The 20,262-nt window shown below is 47.7% G+C and overlaps 1 protein-coding gene across 4 annotated transcripts in view; it reads left to right on the top strand.

The window, feature by feature from the left end:
• The window catches only part of LOC146776237 (dynein axonemal assembly factor 1-like), a 668,903-nt gene that overhangs the window by 107,138 nt on the left and 541,503 nt on the right, over positions 1-20,262 (top strand). For 3 of the 4 annotated variants that reach the window (XM_085638027.1, XM_085638025.1, XM_085638026.1), the window contains exons 3-6: positions 9,461-9,610; positions 11,150-11,299; positions 18,296-18,445; positions 19,995-20,144. In XM_085638027.1, the coding sequence (XP_085494153.1) occupies positions 9,461-9,610; positions 11,150-11,299; positions 18,296-18,445; positions 19,995-20,144 (600 nt within the window). The remainder of the gene's footprint in view (positions 1-9,460; positions 9,611-11,149; positions 11,300-18,295; positions 18,446-19,994; positions 20,145-20,262) is intronic. The other variant, XM_085638028.1, reaches the window with a different exon arrangement.

Genomic DNA, 20,262 nt, shown 5'->3' with positions numbered 1-20,262 from the left:
TTTCAGAAATGTGTGGGTTTGGTAGGTTCCCCTAGGTGGCCGCCGAGCACCGGGCCAAAAATCCAGGTGACCTCCCTTGCGAAACCAGGTCGTTTTGAGGTAGGCAATTTTCATGTCGCCTCAATACGTTGTGGGCCCTTGCCTGTCGCGGGTACTTGGGCCTCCCACACGAGTGAGGCACCGTTTTTATCGGGAGACCGGGGGAACGCTGGGTGGTAGGAAATTTGTGTCAGCCCGGTGATGCCACAACTTTCCCACACAAAAATGTGTGAAAAAGGTGATTTTTTCAGCTAAATTTGAGGTTTGCAGGGCATTCTGGGTAAGGAAACGTTGGGGGATCCACGCAATACATACCTCCCTGGAATGCCCCGGGTGTCTATTTTTCAGAAATGTGTGGGTTTGGTAGGTTCCCCTAGGTGGCCGCCGAGCACCGGGCCAAAAACCCAGGTGACCTCCCTTGCGAAACCAGGTCGTTTTGAGGTAGGCAATTTTCATGTCGCCTCAATACGTTTTGGGGCCTTGCCTGTCGCGGGTACTTGGGCCTCCCACACGAGTGAGGCACCGTTTTTATCGGGAGACCCGGGGGAACACTGGGTGGTAGGAAATTTGTGTCAGCCCTGTGATGCCACAACTTTCCCACACAAAAATGTGTGAAAAAGGTGATTTTTTCAGCTAAATTTGAGGTTTGCAGGGCATTCTGTGTAAGGAAACGTTGGCGGATCCACGCAAACCATACCTCCCTGGAATCCCCCGGATATCTAGTTTTCAGAAATGTGTGGGTTTGGTAGGTTCCCCTAGGTGGCCGCCGAGCACCGGGCCAAAAACCCAGGTGACCACCCTTGCAAAACCAGGTCGTTTTGAGGTAGGCAATTTTCATGTCGCCTCAATACGTTGTGGGCCCTTGCCTGTCGCGGGTACTTGGGCCTCCCACACGAGTGAGGCACCATTTTTATCGGGAGACCCGGGGGAATGCTGGGTGGTAGGAAATTTGTGTCAGCCCAGTGATGCCACAACTTTACCACACAAAAATGTGTGAAAAAGGTGATTTGTTTCAGCTAAATTTGAGGTTTGCAGGGCATTCTGGGTAAGGAAACGTTGGGGGATCCACGCAAGCCATACCTCCCTGGAATCCCCCGGGTGTCTAGTTTTCAGAAATGTGTGGGTTTGGTAGGTTCCCCTAGGTGGCCGCCGAGCACCGGGCCAAAAATCCAGGTGACCTCCCTTGCGAAACCAGGTCGTTTTGAGGTAGGCAATTTTCATGTCGCCTCAATACGTTTTGGGGCCTTGCCAGTCGCGGGTACTTTGGCCTCCCACACGAGTGAGGAACCGTTTTTATCGGGAGACCCGGGGGAACGCTGGGTGTAGGAAATTTGTGTCAGCCCGGTGATGCCTCAAATTTCCCACACAAAAATGTGTGAAAAAGGTGATGTTTTCAGCTAAATTTGAGGTTTGCAGGGCATTCTGGGTAAGGAAACGTTGGGGGATCCACGCAAGCCATACCTCCCTAGAATCCCCCGGGTGTCTAGTTTTCAGAAATGTGTGGGTTTGGTAGGTTCCCCTAGGTGGCCGCTGAGCACCGGGCCAAAAACCCAGGTGACCCCCCTTGCAAAACCAGGTCGTTTTGAGGTAGGCAATTTTCATGTCGCCTCAATATGTTTTGGGGCCTTGCCTGTCGCGGGTACTTGGGCCTCCCACACGAGTGAGGCACCGTTTTTATCGGGAGACCTGGGGGAACGCTGGGTGGTAGGAAATTTGTGTCAGCCCAGTGATGCCACAACTTTCCCACACAAAAATGCGTGAAAAAGGTGATTTGTTCAGCTAAATTTGAGGTTTGCAGGGCATTCTGGGTAAGGAAACGTTGGGGGATCCACGCAAGCCATACCTCCCTGGATTCCCCCGGGTGTCTAGTTTTCAGAAATGTGTGGGTTTGGTAGGTTCCCCTAGGTGTCTGCCGAGCACGGGGCCAAAAACCCAGGTGACCCCCCTTGCAACACCAGGTCGTTTTGAGGTAGGCAATTTTCATGTCGCCTCAATACGTATTGGGGCCTTGCCTGTCGCGGGTACTTGGGCCTCCCACACGAGTGAGGCACCGTTTTTATCGGGAGACCCTGGGGAACGCTGGGTGGTAGGAAATTTGTTTCAGCCCGGTGATGCCACAACTTTCCCACACAAAAATGTGTGAAAAAGGTGATTTTTTTCAGCTAAATTTGAGGTTTGCAGGGCATTCTGGGTAAGGAAACGTTGGGGGATCCACGCAATCCATACCTCCCTGGAATGCCCCGGGTGTCTAGTTTTCAGAAATGTGTGGGTTTGGTAGGTTCCCCTAGGTGGCCGCCGAGCACCGGGCCAAAAACCCAGGTGACCTCCCTTGCGAAACCAGGTCGTTTTGAGGTAGGCAATTTTCATGTCGCCTCAATACGTTTTGGGGCCTTGCCAGTCGCGGGTACTTGGGCCTCCCACACGAGTGAGGCACAGTTTTTATCGGGAGACCCGGGGGAACGCTGGGTGGTAGGAAATTTGTGTCAGCCCAGTGATGCCACAACTTTCCCACACTAAAATGCGTGAAAAAGGTGATTTTTTCAGCTACATTTGAGGTTTGCAGGGCATTCTGGGTAAGGAAACGTTAGGGGATCCACGCAAGCCATACCTCCCTGGAATCCCCTGGGTGTCTAGTTTTCAGAAATGTGTGGGTTTGGTAGGTTCCCCTAGGTGGCCGCCGAGCACGGGGCCAAAAACCCAGGTGACCCCCCTTGCAAAACCAGGTCGTTTTGAGGTAGGCAATTTTCATGTCGCCTCAATACGTTTTGGGGCCTTGCCTGTCGCGGGTACTTGGGCCTCCCACACGAGTGAGGCACCGTTTTTATCGGGAGACCCGGGGGAACGCTGGGTGGTAGGAAATTTGTGTCAGCCCGGTGATGCCACAACTTTCCCACACAAAAATGTGTGAAAAAGGTGATTTTTTCAGCTAAATTTGAGGTTTGCAGGGCATTCTGGGTAAGGAAACGTTGGGGGATCCATGCAAGCCATACCTCCCTGGAATCCCCCGGGTGTCTAGTTTTCAGAAATGTGTGGGTTTGGTAGGTTCCCCTAGGTGGCCGCCGAGCACCGGGCCAAAACCCAGGTGACCTCCCTTGCGAAACCCGGTCGTTTTGAGGTAGGCAATTTTCATGTCGCCTCAATACGTTTTGGGGCCTTGCCAGTCGCGGCTACTTGGGCCTCCCACACGAGTGATGAACCGTTTTTATCGGGAGACCCGGGGGAATGCTGGGTGGTAGGAAATTTGTGTCAGCCCGGTGATGCCTCAACTTTCCCACACAAAAATGTGTGAAAAATGTGATTTTTTCAGCTAAAATTGAGGTTTGCAGGGGATTCTGGGTAAGGAAACGTTGGGGGATCCACGCAAGCCATGCCTCCCTGGAAGCACACGGGTGTCTAGTTTTCAAAAATGTATAGGTTTCCCAAGGTGCCCGCAGAGCTAGGGTTCAAAAACTACAGCTTGACATTTTGCCAAAAAAGGGTCATTTTTCACTGCGAAATTGAGGTGTGACCACGTTGCGTTTTGCGCCGTTTCCTGTCGCAGGCACTAGGCCGACCCACACAAGTGAGGTACCGTTTTTCTCGTAAGACTTTGGGGAACGCAAGGTGGGTGGAAATTTGTGGATCCACGCAGATTCCGGAACTTTCCACCACGAGTGAGGCACCGTTTTTATCGGGAGACCTGGGGGAACGCTGGGTGGTAGGAAATTTGTGTCAGCCCAGTGATGCCACAACTTTCCCACACAAAAATGCGTGAAAAAGGTGATTTGTTCAGCTAAATTTGAGGTTTGCAGGGCATTCTGGGTAAGGAAACGTTGGGGGATCCACGCAAGCCATACCTCCCTGGATTCCCCCGGGTGTCTAGTTTTCAGAAATGTGTGGGTTTGGTAGGTTCCCCTAGGTGTCTGCCGAGCACGGGGCCAAAAACCCAGGTGACCCCCCTTGCAACACCAGGTCGTTTTGAGGTAGGCAATTTTCATGTCGCCTCAATACGTATTGGGGCCTTGCCTGTCGCGGGTACTTGGGCCTCCCACACGAGTGAGGCACCGTTTTTATCGGGAGACCCTGGGGAACGCTGGGTGGTAGGAAATTTGTTTCAGCCCGGTGATGCCACAACTTTCCCACACAAAAATGTGTGAAAAAGGTGATTTTTTTCAGCTAAATTTGAGGTTTGCAGGGCATTCTGGGTAAGGAAACGTTGGGGGATCCACGCAATCCATACCTCCCTGGAATGCCCCGGGTGTCTAGTTTTCAGAAATGTGTGGGTTTGGTAGGTTCCCCTAGGTGGCCGCCGAGCACCGGGCCAAAAACCCAGGTGACCTCCCTTGCGAAACCAGGTCGTTTTGAGGTAGGCAATTTTCATGTCGCCTCAATACGTTTTGGGGCCTTGCCAGTCGCGGGTACTTGGGCCTCCCACACGAGTGAGGCACAGTTTTTATCGGGAGACCCGGGGGAACGCTGGGTGGTAGGAAATTTGTGTCAGCCCAGTGATGCCACAACTTTCCCACACTAAAATGCGTGAAAAAGGTGATTTTTTCAGCTACATTTGAGGTTTGCAGGGCATTCTGGGTAAGGAAACGTTAGGGGATCCACGCAAGCCATACCTCCCTGGAATCCCCTGGGTGTCTAGTTTTCAGAAATGTGTGGGTTTGGTAGGTTCCCCTAGGTGGCCGCCGAGCACGGGGCCAAAAACCCAGGTGACCCCCCTTGCAAAACCAGGTCGTTTTGAGGTAGGCAATTTTCATGTCGCCTCAATACGTTTTGGGGCCTTGCCTGTCGCGGGTACTTGGGCCTCCCACACGAGTGAGGCACCGTTTTTATCGGGAGACCCGGGGGAACGCTGGGTGGTAGGAAATTTGTGTCAGCCCGGTGATGCCACAACTTTCCCACACAAAAATGTGTGAAAAAGGTGATTTTTTCAGCTAAATTTGAGGTTTGCAGGGCATTCTGGGTAAGGAAACGTTGGGGGATCCATGCAAGCCATACCTCCCTGGAATCCCCCGGGTGTCTAGTTTTCAGAAATGTGTGGGTTTGGTAGGTTCCCCTAGGTGGCCGCCGAGCACCGGGCCAAAAACCCAGGTGACCTCCCTTGCGAAACCAGGTCGTTTAGAGGTAGGCAATTTTCATGTCGCCTCAATACGTTTTGGGGCCTTGCCAGTCGCGGCTACTTGGGCCTCCCACACGAGTGATGAACCGTTTTTATCGGGAGACCCGGGGGAATGCTGGGTGGTAGGAAATTTGTGTCAGCCCGGTGATGCCTCAACTTTCCCACACAAAAATGTGTGAAAAATGTGATTTTTTCAGCTAAAATTGAGGTTTGCAGGGGATTCTGGGTAAGGAAACGTTGGGGGATCCACGCAAGCCATGCCTCCCTGGAAGCACACGGGTGTCTAGTTTTCAAAAATGTATAGGTTTCCCAAGGTGCCCGCAGAGCTAGGGTTCAAAAACTACAGCTTGACATTTTGCCAAAAAAGGGTCATTTTTCACTGCGAAATTGAGGTGTGACCACGTTGCGTTTTGCGCCGTTTCCTGTCGCAGGCACTAGGCCGACCCACACAAGTGAGGTACCGTTTTTCTCGTAAGACTTTGGGGAACGCAAGGTGGGTGGAAATTTGTGGATCCACGCAGATTCCGGAACTTTCCACCACAGAAATGTGTGGAAAATGTGTTTTTTTTTGTCAATGTTTTAGGTTTGCAAGGGATTCTGGGTAACAGACCCTGGTGGGAGGCAGTCAAGTCACCCCATCCTGGATTCCCCTGGGTGTCTAGTTTTAAAAAATGTATAGGTTTTCTAGGTTTCCCAATGTACCCGCAGAGCTAGGGTTCAAAAACTACAGCTAGACATTTTGCCAAAAAAGGGTCATTTTTCACTGCGAAATTGAGGTGTGACCACGTTGCGTTTTGCGCCGTTTCCTGTCGCGGGCACTAGGCCGACCCACACAAGTGAGGTACCGTTTTTCTCGTAAGACTTTGGGGAACGCAAGTTAGGTGGAAATTTGTGGATCCACGCAGATTCCGGAATTTCCACCACAGAAATGTGTGGAAAATGTGTTTTTTTTGTCAATGTTTTAGGTTTGCAAGGGATTCTGGGTAACAGACCCTGGTGGGAGGCAGTCAAGTCACCCCATCCTGGATTCCCCTGGGTGTCTAGTTTTCAAAAATGTATAGGTTTGCTAGGTTTCCCAAGGTGCCCACAGAGCTAGGGTTCAAAAACTACAGCTAGACATTATGCCAAGAAAGGGTCATTTTTCACTGCGTAATTGAGGTGTGACCACGTTGCGTTTTGCGCCGTTTCCTGTCGCGGGCACTAGGCCGACCCACACAAGTGAGGTACCGTTTTTCTCGTAAGACTTTGGGGAACGCGGGGTGGGTGGAAATTTGTGGATCCACACAGATTCCGGAACTTTCCACCACAGAAATGTGTGGAAAATGTGCTTTTTTTGTCAATTTTTTAGGTTTGCAAGGGATTCTGGGTAACAGACCCTGGTGGGAGGCAGTCAAGTCACCCCATCCTGGATTCCCCTGGGTGTCTAGTATTCAAAAATATATAGGTTTGCTAGGTTTACCAAGGTGCCCGCAGAGCTAGGGTTCAAAAACTACAGCTAGACATTTTGCCAAAAAAGGGTCATTTTTCACTGCGAAATTGAGGTGTGACCATGTTGCGTTTTGCGCCGTTTCCTGTCGCGGGCACTAGGCCGACCCACACAAGTGAGGTACCGTTTTTCTCGTAAGACTTTGGGGAATGCGGGGTGGGTGGAAATTTGTGGATCCACGCAGATTCCGGAACTTTCCACCACAGAAATGTGTGGAAAATGTGGTTTTTTGACAATTTTTTAGGTTTGCAAGGGATTCTGGGTAACAGACCCTGGTGGGAGGCAGTCAAGTCACCCCATCCTGGATTTCCCTGGGTGTCTAGTTTTCAAAAATGTATAGGTTTGCTAGGTTTCCCAAGGTGCCCGCAGAGCTAGGGTTCAAAAACTAGAGCTAGGCACTTTGCCAAAAAAGGGTAAATTTTCACTGCGATATTGAGTTGTGACCACGTTGCGTTTTGCGCCGTTTCCTGTCGCGGGCACTATGCCTACCCACACAAGTGAGGTACCATTTTTATCGGGCGACTTAGGGTAATTCAGTTTTGTAAAGGAACTGTTATTATCTATTGACTTTCGATGCATTTCTGCCTTCCAAATGAGAGATATTGTGTAAAAAAGAAGTCATTCTAAAAAATGACTGATAATTCTCATGCTAGTATGAGTATTCCCAATTTCAGAAATGTGCAAATATCTACTGTTTCTAAACTCTATATTTTGTTCCCATTTCAGAAATACATATGTGTCTTTCATACCGATTTTTCCATGTACACATTTTTACAGAATAATTACTATATACCCGGTACATAATAAAAAACCATTGCAAGTTGCTGCTCAGTTTTTGGCTCTGGGTTCGTCGGGTTCTTGGTGAACCTACAAGTCCTATATATCCCCACAACCAGTAATGTCCAGCGGATGTAATGGTATATTGCTTTCAAAGAGCTGTCATAATTAGAAGAAGTTACAGGTGAAAACGTTGACACGAAAGGCTTTTTTTTTTCAACTAATTTTCAATTTATCCTATATTTAACTGTTAGTTTCTATAAAAAAACCTTGATGGATCTACACAAATGACCCCTTGCTGAATTCATAATTTTGTCTTCTTCTCGAAAATGTATAGCTTTCCAGGATCCATTATTGCTTTTGTACCCATTTCTGCCATTAACTGGAAGGAGGTCAAAAGCACAAAAAATAGCAAAATTAGGCTATGTCCCAGAAAAATGCCAAAACTGTGTAAAAAATGTTGGGTTTCTGACAAAAGTCTGGTGTCCCCGAAAAGCTGGGAAAATGGTGATTTCAACCCCACAAACCCTTTTTTGATAACATTTGCAGGGAAAAACCCAGATGCTTTCATTTGCAGCCCGTTTTTCCAATTTTTCCGAAACCCCCCCCAAATTTTGCTGTATTTTGGCTCATTTCTGTGACCCCTCTGGGAGAATACACAAACCCTGAGTACCTTTAGAATCCCCATGATGTTGGAAGAAAAGGACGCAAATTTGGCGTGGATACCTTATGTGGTCAAAAAGTTACAGGGGTCTAAGCGCACACTACCCCAAATAGCCAAAAAAGGGCGTGGCACAGGAGGGGAAAAGGCCTGGCAGCGAAGGGGTTAAACAATGCCAATAGCTCAAACTCGCGTAAATGCGAGACCTGTTGCATTGCAAATGCTTGTTTTAACGGTTGGTCATTGGTTTAGATCCTACCAAAGTGTACATCATTGAAGATCAAACAAAGTACAAAACATCACATTTTTATTATGTAGCCCGGTATGAAGCCTAGTGTTTTGATACTGCAAACCCTAAGTGTAAACGGCAAACCACTCTAAGCAAGTAATGTCCAATTGTAATCCAACACACATAGCGTCTTTTCACCTCTGAAGGAACTTCCCTTTCCCTTAACGCTTACTGCAGTATTATATAATCCATATTGTGAAACAGCAATATTCCCTTCTCATGCAACAACGTCCTCCCAATGATCGTGTCTTTTTCATGGGAGGGGGTGTGGTTTTTCATTCAGTCCCTTTCTAATCTATCGTGGGGCGGTCTATCGTATGTAAAGCATTTGTCTATGCATAACCTTTTAAACTTTATGGGGGACATTGAGAGCAGTGAACTCAGGGGATGTCTTTACTGTACATTAGGAGCATGTAGACCCCCCTTCCCATACTACATCCAACTTATCCATCCACCTGATCGTTTATCCGATAAATCACCTGTTCATATGTTGCCATTGTATACGTCTCTTTTCTTATCTGCAATCTCTCCTTTTCCCGTATAAGCCTGAACAAGCCCATGTGATGTGCATCCTTGAAATGCCTGCTCTCACTCAGCTTAAAAACTGGGTCTGGCACCGCTCATTTCCGTATCTGGCTCCTAAGCAATGGGGGGTTCTGCGGGAGCACCTTCATTCTACTGACAATCGCTTTTTTCTACCAACCCAACTATACCTTCTAGATTTTGTCTTATTTTCAATCTTGCTGCTCCCAGTTTTGTCTCCTGAACCCGACACTGGGATACCCTTATAGGTGACTGCAGGATTTACAAATATTTTGGAATAGTATGATATTCACATGTCAGGAGAATACCAGACAGCTATCTTAGAACTTACTTGCGTTCCAAAGCTCAAAGGAGGGAAATTTCACTGCACCATAATGAACTGGCTTAGATTATTATTGTTTCTGATAGGGAGAAAGTGAAAATATGTTTTTTACCTGAATCAAATAATCATTAAGGCTTCCAGAAAGGTATGGTAGTGAGAAGTGTATCCGGGATGTGTTTAAGGGCATGCCTTTTAATGAGTCTTCACATTAATGGAGATGTACCATTTGTGCTTCACAGAACCAAAAATGAATCTAGAACCAGCAGAACCAAGAATGTCAGAGCAACCCATGGAGGATGTATCACTGAACAGTGAAAGAGAAACCGTAATCGAGATGGTGGAAAATAGAGGCTCCCCAACAGAGAAAGAGCAGGCGTCTGATAAAATGGGTAAAGGAAATATGAAATAGATTGCAACAGTTCTTTTTATGTATGGCCTTGACATGTTTCATTAATAAAGTTTTTATTAATAGATGAAATGTTTTTCAGATGGAACAGACCAACATATCATGAAAATTCAGGCCTCATCATTGTCATCTAAAATTAGTAGGGTGCATCAAGCTTTTCCAGAAAGACAGGTGTGGGGTTCCCAAAGACAAGTATATCGAGGGCCGTATTACATAAAGTGCCCTGGGGGCGCAATGGGCATTTGCGCCCGGTTTGCCCGCCCCCTAGGCAAATTGGTATTACAGAAGACACCCCTTCAGTAATACTGATAGCGCTGGCTCACTTAAAGCTCACATATCTGCAGGAGGCATTCCCTGATTTGCATGGGGGCGAGCGCCCTGCAAATGAGGGACTCCCTTTGCCACGCCGTATTACAGACGTGGGCACAGAAGAAAAGAGCCCTCAGGAGGCGCACTCAGTGTGCGCCATCTAAAAGGTGGCTCACTGTCACTGCGCCCCATAATAGCAGCCATCTGGAGGGGGAAAAGAGGGTCCCATGGACCCCCCCAGACATCCCCTTGTAGGCGGGTGCTGTCAGTGACTGCACAAGCTTGCAAGGGGATCTCTAATCCTTCAAAAGGGCAGGCAGGTTGCCACCTGCACTGTGAACATACAGAGCGGCTGTAAAGCAGTCGCAGTTTTACATAGGAATGCACTGCCCCCGGGACTGCACAAGTTCACGACTGCCCTGTAGGCAGCACTTTCATGGTAATAGGGCGCATGTTCACTGTTTGCGCCCAGCACACCTTTTTAAAGCTGCGTCCTGCACAAACAATGAAAATGTGTATTTACCATAGTATGGCCCCAAAGAGTTTATTGATTGCAAGTAGTAATCAAGACACTGGCAATTACAAAATGAATGATGTTTCATGCACATAGGAATAGCTAAATAGCTACTTTTTCACAGACCTGTTCTCATCCTCTCTGGTCCAACTCCTGGTATTTTCTTACAATTCCATATGTGTCTATGTCTTCAATTCAACAGTGCTAGCCTTTCTTTAATCCTCCCTCATTTCAACTGTTTGTAAACTAATTCAATTACTCAAGAACCATTTGTGGGTGAGTGGGCTTGCCTTAGAGAAGAGCTTTTTCAGATTGCTTCTATAGTAAGTCCTGCTGAAGAATGGACTTGAGGCTATGACCAAAGTATAAAAACCCTCATACACTAATACAGTGTTCCTCATCAGCTTTCCCATGTTACATAATGTGCCGTGAAGCCATCTGAGATCATACTTTCAAACATTGTAAAGCTCGATTGGGAGAAATGTGGAAGAAAATATCTCAAAATACTACCGACATTACCCTTCGATGTGTGTTGCTTTTGTTATTGAGAAAGTGAAATATGATTACTTTTCCTAGAAGAAGTGATCATTAAGAGACTACGTTGATAGTTGTGTTATGTAAAATAAATGTATATCAACATATAAATGCTACCTTATAAAGGTTCATCACTTTCATAGATGTTGTTTTTTGTTTTTACAGAACCAAAAAGTCACCCAGAACAAGTACAGGCCAGATTGACAGAAGAACTCAAGGAAGAAGTGCCACTAAGTAATGAAGAAGAAACTGTGATGAAGATGGGGGGGAATGGAGGCTCTCCAGAAATGAATGAACAAACTAATGATAACATAGGTAGAGGAGCTTCAGAGATCAGATTTTTGAAAATTCTTCTTGAAAATAGACTAGTATAAAACATTATTTTTACTTATATAAGAACGATTTAAGTTATTATACTCATCACATTTCCACAGACATTGACTGACTACAGTAGCAGCAGGCTGGGTATTTCTGATGGATACATCTGCCAGTGGATTCCTCACCTTGTGAATATCCCCTGCGCCAGCAACATTCGGAAACTTTTGTAGCAGTCTACGCCGATGAGGTCGAAGACGACGTCACAGAAACACGGCTCCGCTCGTGACTCTGCTGACGTCACCGGCTCCATAAGAAGACCTCGTCGGCGTGATGACGTCAATTCCCTTTTTTCCGCGCCGTCGACGCCAACGGAATTCGGGAATCTCTCTCTGTAGCTATACTGGTTACTTTGTTTTCTGCTGGTTTCTGTTTGTCTTCTTCCGCAGAATGTCGACTAAGAAGTCAGGATTTAAGATCTGTCGTGAATGTGGGAAACACATGTCCATAACAGATCCGCATGACGACTGCGTGTGGTGCCCCTCATCGGACCATGATGTCGAGGGATGTTCTTGCTGCCGCAAGATGAGTTCCAAGGCTCTTAAGGAGAGGGAAGCAAAGCTCTTCATCGCGAGGATGAAGAAAGAAAAAAGAGGCCAGGGAAAATCAATATCAAAGTCGAGATTGAGGTCGAGATCGATGTCGGCGTCAAAGTCGACTTCGGGGCATGCTTCCAAATCCAGGAAGCACAAGAAGAAGAGAAGGCATTCATCCCGGCATCACTCGGATAGGGATGCGGCTCCGAGATCGGCATCGCCCTCCTGACGCCGTAAGGACTTTGTGTCTCCCTCACCTGTTCCGGATTCGCCTGTTGGCCTGTCATCACCTGTGGCTTCACCGGAACATTCCCCGGCTCCGGCCAGGCTCCATCTCCGACACTGGCTCTATCTCCGGCTCCGGCTTCGTCCCCGGTCCCGTGTGAGGAGCCTCTGGCCCCGAGTGAGCCTTCGGCTCCGCTGAATCCACCGTCGGCGCCGGTCGGCCTGAGTCCGGTGAGGCCTGAGCAGTATCCTGCGTTTCCAGGACCAGGTCAGGACCCCACGCATTATCTTAATGCGATGTACGGGGTATTCTCCAGAGCCGTGTACCCCTCTGGTGCACCTTCGGGTTCTATGGGTCCTATGGCCTTCAGTTTGGGGGTTCCTCAAGCATCTCCTCAGGCTCCCTTCATGCCATTTTTTCCGGCGACGGCGTCTTGGCATCTACCGGCGCCGAGGACGTCGACCGCTCCCATCTTCACCGGCGCCGACTCAACCTCGTTCGACGCCGGCTGTTCCTTTGGATCCACGTTCGACGCCGGCTCCGGCGCCGTCGGATTCGGTCACGGCGCCGCCGACTCAGATTGTAAGAATCAGGTCTAGGAGGGAGGCTCAGAGAGTGCTGGATGAGCAAAGATACCTAATGGAGGAGGTAGAAGAAGGGGAGCTCATGGAATCGGACGATGTTTTTGAGGAGTTGAAGGAGGCTAGTGGCCTGGACTTATCTCCGAATGGGAGATTACTCCTCCTTCTGATGCTCCTTCAAAGGATGTGGCGCCATACCATGCGGTTATAAGAAAAGCAGCTGAACTTTTAGATCTGCAGTTGCCTTCAGCAGAATTCAAACCGAACATCTTAACGGAAGTACTGCACTCTCCCACTACTGTTTCTGAGCCTTTACTCCCCTTTAACGAAGCCATCATAGAGCCAGTGATGGAGGTGTGGCGTAAGCCCTTTTCTGCTCCAGCAGTTTCAAAAATCATTGCCAGGAGGTATAGGGCAGCTCCGGGGGACCCAGAATTTTTAACTTCTCACCCGTCTCCTGAGAGTCTGGTGGTTCAGGCGGCATGTTCAAGGAAATCTTCAGGTTCGTTTCCCCAGGTCCCGAGTGCCAGGGAAGCTAAAAAACTGGATCAGTCGGCCAAGAAAGTCTTTTCTTCGGCCAGCATGGCCCTTAAATCAACGAATGCCACCTGTCTCTTGGGACGCTATATACATGCTCTCATGGACTCAGTGAAGCAGCTAGCCCCAAAACTATCAGAGGAGGATAGGGTTGGTTTTAATGAGGTCCTTTCGGATGCCCAGGCAGCGGCGCGTCAGGTGATCCAGAGTGGATTGGACACAGCTGACTCGGTAGCAAGAGTCATGGGATCTTCTGTTGCCACTAGAAGGAGCGCGTGGCTTAAGTCATCGGAATTTTCCCCTGATGTCCAATCAACGCTGTTGGACTTGCCTTTTGATGGCTCCGGACTCTTTGGCAAGAAGGCGGATGCTGCGCTTGAACGTTTTAAAGAAAGAAAGGCCACGGCTAAATCTTTGGGCCTTCAATCCCAGTCAAGGGGTTCGTTCAAGAGGTACAGGGGTTTCGGAAGGACAACCTTTCGTACTTACAGGCAGCCCCAGCAGCAGCAGCAGCAACAGCAACAAGGAACTTCGTACAAGAGCTACAGAGGTAGACTCAGGGGTCGCTCTCGAGGTCGACAGCTCTCCTCCTCTTCCTCCTCCTCAGCCCCTCCCACCACCGCAAAGCAGCCCTAGATCCACCATTCTGGATTATGTTGGTCCTGTGGGGGGCCGGCTTACCCATTTTCTACAAGATTGGGAATTGCTTATTACAGACCTTTGGGTTCTAGATCTTGTAGAAAATGGGTACGCCCTTCCCTTTCGGGAATTCCCCCCAAATTACCCGCCTTGTCAAGGGGCTTGCTCAGAGAACCACCGTCTTCTCCTACAGGAGGAACTCCTGAAGCTACAAGAGAAAGGTGCGATAGAGGTGGTTCCAGATCAGGAGTGCGGTCAAGGGTGCTACTCCCGGTATTTTCTGATTCCGAAAAAGGATGGCAGATTGCATCCGATATTGGACCTCAGGATCTTGAATCTTTATCTGAAGCAAGAGAAGTTCAAGATGCTCACCCTTGCGCAGGTTCTTCAAGCGCTGAATCAGGAGGACTGGATGGTGTCGATCGACATGCAGGATGCGTATTTTCACATCCCCATCCTGAAGTTGCACAGGAAGTATCTCCGGTTTACGGTAGTGTCGCAGCATTATCAGTTTGCAGTCCTTCCGTTTGGTCTTACTACTGCACCTCGAGTCTTCATGAAGGTGATGGCAGTGGTGGCAGCCCATCTCAGAAGGGCGGGGATTTCGGTTTTCCCCTATCTGGACGACTGGCTGATCAAAGCGGAGTCGCCAGAGAAGGTGCTTCATTATCTGCAGGATACAACTCAGCTGTTGTACAAATTGGGTTTCTCGATAAACGTGCCCAAATCTCACCTGGTGCCCTCTCAGCGCAACCTCTTCATAGGTGCGGTACTGGACACTACTGTGTGTCTGGCATTCTCACCTCCACAAAGGATTCTCGACATACTGGAATTGATTCCTTTATTTTACAATGGAGCGGTCGTTCCAGTCCTGAAGGTCCTTCGCCTGCTCGGTCTGTTTGCTTCCTGCATTCTGTTGGTCAACCATGCACTCTGGCACATGAGGGCGCTCCAGTGGTGCCTCCACAGGCAGTGGTATCAGCACAAAGGAGATCTCAGGGAGTCTGTGAGGATCTCCAGAGAAGCTGCGGCGGATCTGTCTTGGTGGAGCGTGGAGGGCAATCTGTCTCAAGGAAAGCCGTTCCATCTTCCTCCATCGGTGGCCACAGTGATAACGGATGCATCCACTTTAGGGTGGGGTGCTCATCTGGGGGATCTGGAGATCAAGGGTCTTTGGTCTCCAGAGGAAAGGTTGCTTCATATCAATCTTCTGGAATTGTGGGCGATACGTTTGGCGCTCAAGGCCTTCCTCCCATCCCTTCGCGGTCAGTCGGTTCAAGTCCTGATGGACAACACTACCGCGATGTGGTACGTCAACAAGCAGGGAAGAGTGGGGTCTCATTGTCTCTGCAGAGAGGCTCTGCGTCTCTGGTCCTGGGCTCAGGATCGTTAGATTTTTCTGATGGCAAATCATCTGGCTGGTTCTGAACGTACGTGCAGACAGTCTCAGTTGGCAATACTCTGCCGACCACGAGTGGAGGCTTCATCCGGAGGTGGTTCGTCACGTCTTTCGGATGTGGGGAACTCCTCGGGTGGACCTGTTTGCCACTCACGGGAATGCTCACTGCCCATCATTCTGCAGTCTCCAGTATCCGTTGCAGGGAGCTTTGGGGGACGCGTTTCAGTTGAGGTGGAACTCGCATCTCCTTTATGCGTTTCCTCCCGTACCCTTGATTCCTTGGGTTCTGAGGAAGATTCGCCAAGACCGGGCCCAAGTCATATTGATTGCCCCAGATTGGCCAAGTAGGGTGTGGTATACAGATCTTCTCCACCTCTCCTCGTGCCCTCCGCTCCGTCTCCCTCTGAGGGCAGACCTATTATCGCAGTTGGAGGGGCAGGTTCTACACCCCCACCTCCAGAGCTTACACCATCATGCCTGGAGATTGAACAGGTCAACCTGAATTCTTTCTCTCTCCCGCCAGATGTGGTAGATGTAATTTTGTCTGCCAGACGTCATTCCACTAAATCTATCTATTCCTATAGGTGGTCTAAATTTGTTCTCTGGTGTGGAGAGAAGTCAATTGATCCTTTGAGGGCTCGTTTATCTGACATTCTGCAGTTTGCCCTTTCTCTTGCTCAGCGAGGCTTTGCTGTGGCCACTGTTAAGGGATACTTGTCGGCTTTGTCGGCTTTCCTTTGCTTCCCGGATCAGCAGTCTTCGTTCAAATCGCCTATTGTTTTACGATTTCTAAAGGGCCTTACAAACAAGTTTCCTCCTACTACTTTTATTGTGCCTCAATGGGACTTAAACCTTGTCTTAACTTATCTTATGGGTTCTCCCTTCGAGCCCTTGCACAAGTGTCCCTTGATATTGTTGTCTTTCAAGACGGTTTTTCTCATTGCGATCACCTCAGCAAGGAGGGTAAGTGAGCTTCAAGCGCTGAGTTCAAAACCCCCGTTCTTGACCATTCATGCTGAAAGAATGGTACTCAGGACCAGGGCTGCTTTTCTGCCTAAAGTGGTAACTCCCTTCCATCTGGGGCAGTCCATTACCCTCCCTACCTTCTATCCTCCCCCTCACCCTTCCAAGGAGGAGGAGAGACTTCACCGCTTGGACCCTAAGAGGGCGGTGAGCTTCTACCTTGACAGGACAAAAGACTTTCGAGTTGATGACCAGCTCTTCGTGGGCTTTGTTGGCTGCAGGAAAGGCAGAGCGGTTCACAAGCGCACCCTTTCCAGATGGATTGTCTTGTGCATCAAGATATGCTACTCTTTGGCTGGTAAGGAACCTCCAGAGGGTTTAAGGGCTCATTCCACTACAGCCAAGTCTTCCACTTCTGCTGTGTCTAGAGGTGTTCCTGTGGAGGACATTTGTAGGGCGGCAACTTGGGCCTCCCTTCACACTTTCGCAAAGCATTACTGCTTGGATTCCGAGGAGGGACGGACATTTTGCTCGTTCCGTCCTTCAGGACTTTCTGGTATAAAAGGGTGACACCCTCCTCCGGGAGTGGGACTGCTGTGGGAATCTTTTCACAAGGTGAGGAATCCACTGGCAGATGTATCGATCAGAAGAACAAGTTACTTACCTTCGGTAATGCTTTTTCTGGTGTATACTGTATCTGCCTTTGGATTCCTCACTGACCCACCCGCCTCCCCGTTGTCCACCCTTGTATACCTACAATTCTAATGATGTTGTTTCAAACTGTATTTGTTACTGTCAAAGGCATTGTTTTATTTCTTTTGCCTTCCTATTTATTCTTCACACTGTGTGTGTTGCATTGTATATTATGTACTGTGTATACTGTGGATATATTGCTGTCAGTCCGTCCGTGTGCCTCGAAGGCACGGAAAAAAGGGCGGGACTGACGTCATCAGGCCGACGAGGTCTTCTTATGGAGCCGGTGACGTCAGCGGAGTCGCGAGCGGAGCCGTGTCTCTGTGACGTCGTCTTCGACCTCATCGGCGTAGACTGCTACAAAAGTTTCCGAATGTTGCTGGCGCAGGGGATATTCACAAGGTGAGGAATCCACAGGCAGATGCTGTATCCACCAGAAAAAGGGTTAACGAAGGTAAGTAACTTGTTCTTCACAATCACATTTATATCTCTGTTATATGGAATACAGAATTGTCATGGCCCTAAAGATAATTTACATTTCCACACATTTCCTAGTATCACTCCCTTCTTCAAATCCCTATCGGATGCTATATAAGATTTTACAAATATACCGATCACACTAAAAAACGGAAAAGTAATAGAGATGATCACTTATCCACCTGATCGTTTATGCGATAAATCACCTGCTCATATGTTGCCATTGTATACGTAACCTCTCTCGCATCCAGGACTCTGTGAGCCATTCTAATCTGCAATCTGGCTTTATCCCCTATAAACTTAAACAGACCAATAGGATCTGCATCGTTGAACTGCCTCCTTCTCCCTCAAAAAGAGTAAAAAACTGGGTCTGGCACCACTCATTTTTGTATCTGGCCCCTAAGCAATGGGGGGTTCTGCGGGAGCACCTTCATTCTACTGACAATGACTTCATTAAACACCTGGCTATGACTCTACCAACCCAACTAATCCTTCTAGATTTTGTCTGCTTTACACTCTTGCTGCTCCCAGTTTTGTCTCCTGAACCCTACAATGGGATACCCTTATGGGTGACTGCATGCTTTACAAATATTCTGGCATAGTATGATAGTCGCATGTCAGGAGAATACCAAAAAGCTATCTCAGAATTTACTTGCATTCCAGAGCTCAAAGGAAGGAAATGTCACTGCAACATTTTGAACATCCTTAGATTAATATTGTTTCTGATAGGAAGAAAGTAAAAATATATATTTTTTATCAGAAGTAAATAATCATTAAGACTGCCACAAAGGTATGGTAGCTAGAAAGTGTATCCTGGATGTGTTTAAGGGCATGCCTTTTAATGAGTCTTCACATTAATGGAGATGTACCATTTGGGCTTTACAGAACCAAAAATTAATCTAGAACCAGCAGAACCAAGAATGTCAGAGCAACCCATGGAGGATGTATCACTGAACAGTGAAAAAGAAACCGTAATCGAGAGGGTGGAAAATAGAGGCTCCCCAACAGAGAAAGAGCAGGCTTCTGATAAAATGGGTAAAGGAAATATGAAATTGATTGCAACAGTTCTTTTTATGTATGTCTTTGACATGTTTCATTATTAAAGTTTTTATTTTAATAGATGAAATGTTTTTCAGATGGAACAGACCAACATATCATGAAAATTCAGGCCTCATCATTGTTATCTAAAATTATTAAGGTGCATCAAGCTTTTCCAGAAAGACAGGTGTGGGGTTCCCATAGACAAGTATATCAAGGGCCGTATTACATAAAGTGCCCTGGGGGTGCAATGGGCGTTTGCGCCCGGTTTGCCCGCCCCCTAGGCAAATTGGTATTACAGAAGACACCCCTTCAGTAATACTGATAGCGCTGGCTCACTTATAGCTCACATATCTGCAGGAGGCATTCCCTGATTTGCATGGGGGCGAGCGCCCTGCAAATGAGGGACTCCCTTTGCCACGCCGTATTACAGACGTGGGCACAGAAGAAAAGAGCCCTCAGGAGGCGCACTCAGTGTGCGCCATCTAAAAGGTGGCTCACTGTCAGTGCGCCCCATAATAGCAGCCATCTGGAGGGGGAAAAGAGGGTCCCATGGGCCCCCCAGACATCCCCTTGCAGGCGGGTGCTGTCAGTGACTGCACAAGCCTGCAAGGGGATCTCTAATCCTTCAAAAGGGCAGGCAGGTTGCCACCTGCACTGTGAAAATACAGAGCGGCTGTAAAGCAGCCGCAGTTTTACATAGGAATGCGCTGCCCCCGGGACTGCACAAGTTCACGACTGCCCTGTAGGCAGCACTTTCATGGTAATAGGGCGCATGTTCACTGTTTGTGCCCAGCACACCTTTTTAAAGGTGCGTCCTGCGCAAACAATGAAAATGTGTATTTACCATAGTATGGCCCCAAAGAGTTTATTGATTGCAAGTAGTATTCAAGACACTGGCAATTACAAACGAATTATGTTTCATGCACATAGGAATAGCTAAATAGATACTTTTTCACAGACCTGTTCTCATCCTCTCGGGTCCAACTCCTGGTATTTGTTTACAATTCCATACGTGTCTATGTCTTCAATTTAACAGTGGTAGCCTTTCTTTAATCCTCCCTCATTTCAGCTGTTTGTAAACTAATTCAATTACTCAAGAACCATTTGTGGGTGAGTGGGCTTGCCTTAGAACTGAGCGTTTTAAAATTGATTCTATAGTAAGTCCAGTAAGTCCTACTGAAGAATGGACTTGAGGCTGTGACCAAAGTATAAAAACCCTCATGCACTGATACAGTGTTCCTCATCAGCTTTCCCATGTTACACAGTGTGCCGTGAAGCCATCTGAGATCATACTTCAAACATTTTAAAGCTCAATTGGGAGAAATGTGGAGGAAAATATCTCAAAATAGTATTGACACTACCCTTCGATGTGTGTTGCTTTTGTTATGGAGAAGGTGAAATATAATTATTTTTCCTTGAAGAAGTGATCATTAAGAGACTACGTTGATAGTTGTGTTATGTAAAATAAATGTATCTCAACATATAAATGCTACCTTATAAAGGTTCATCACTTTCATAGATGTCTACCTTTTTTGTTTTACAGAACCAAAAAGTCACCCAGAACAAGTACAGGCCAGATTGACAGAAGAACTCAAGGAAGAAGTGCCACTAAGTAATGAAGAAGAAACTGTGATGAAGATGGGGGGAAATGGAGGCTCTCTAGAAATGAATGAACAAGCTACTGATAAAATAGGTAGAGGAGCTTCAGAGATCAGATTTTTGAAAATTGTTCTTGAAAATAGACTAGTATAAAACATTATTTTTTACTTATGTAAGAACGATTTAAGTTATTATACTTATCACATTTCCAC

This window comes from Triturus cristatus, chromosome 12, assembly GCF_964204655.1.
Source record: "Triturus cristatus chromosome 12, aTriCri1.1, whole genome shotgun sequence".
Taxonomy (NCBI): domain Eukaryota; kingdom Metazoa; phylum Chordata; class Amphibia; order Caudata; family Salamandridae; genus Triturus; species Triturus cristatus.
Note: the sequence above shows the minus strand (reverse complement) of the source record. Positions and strands in the feature narration are given on the sequence as shown.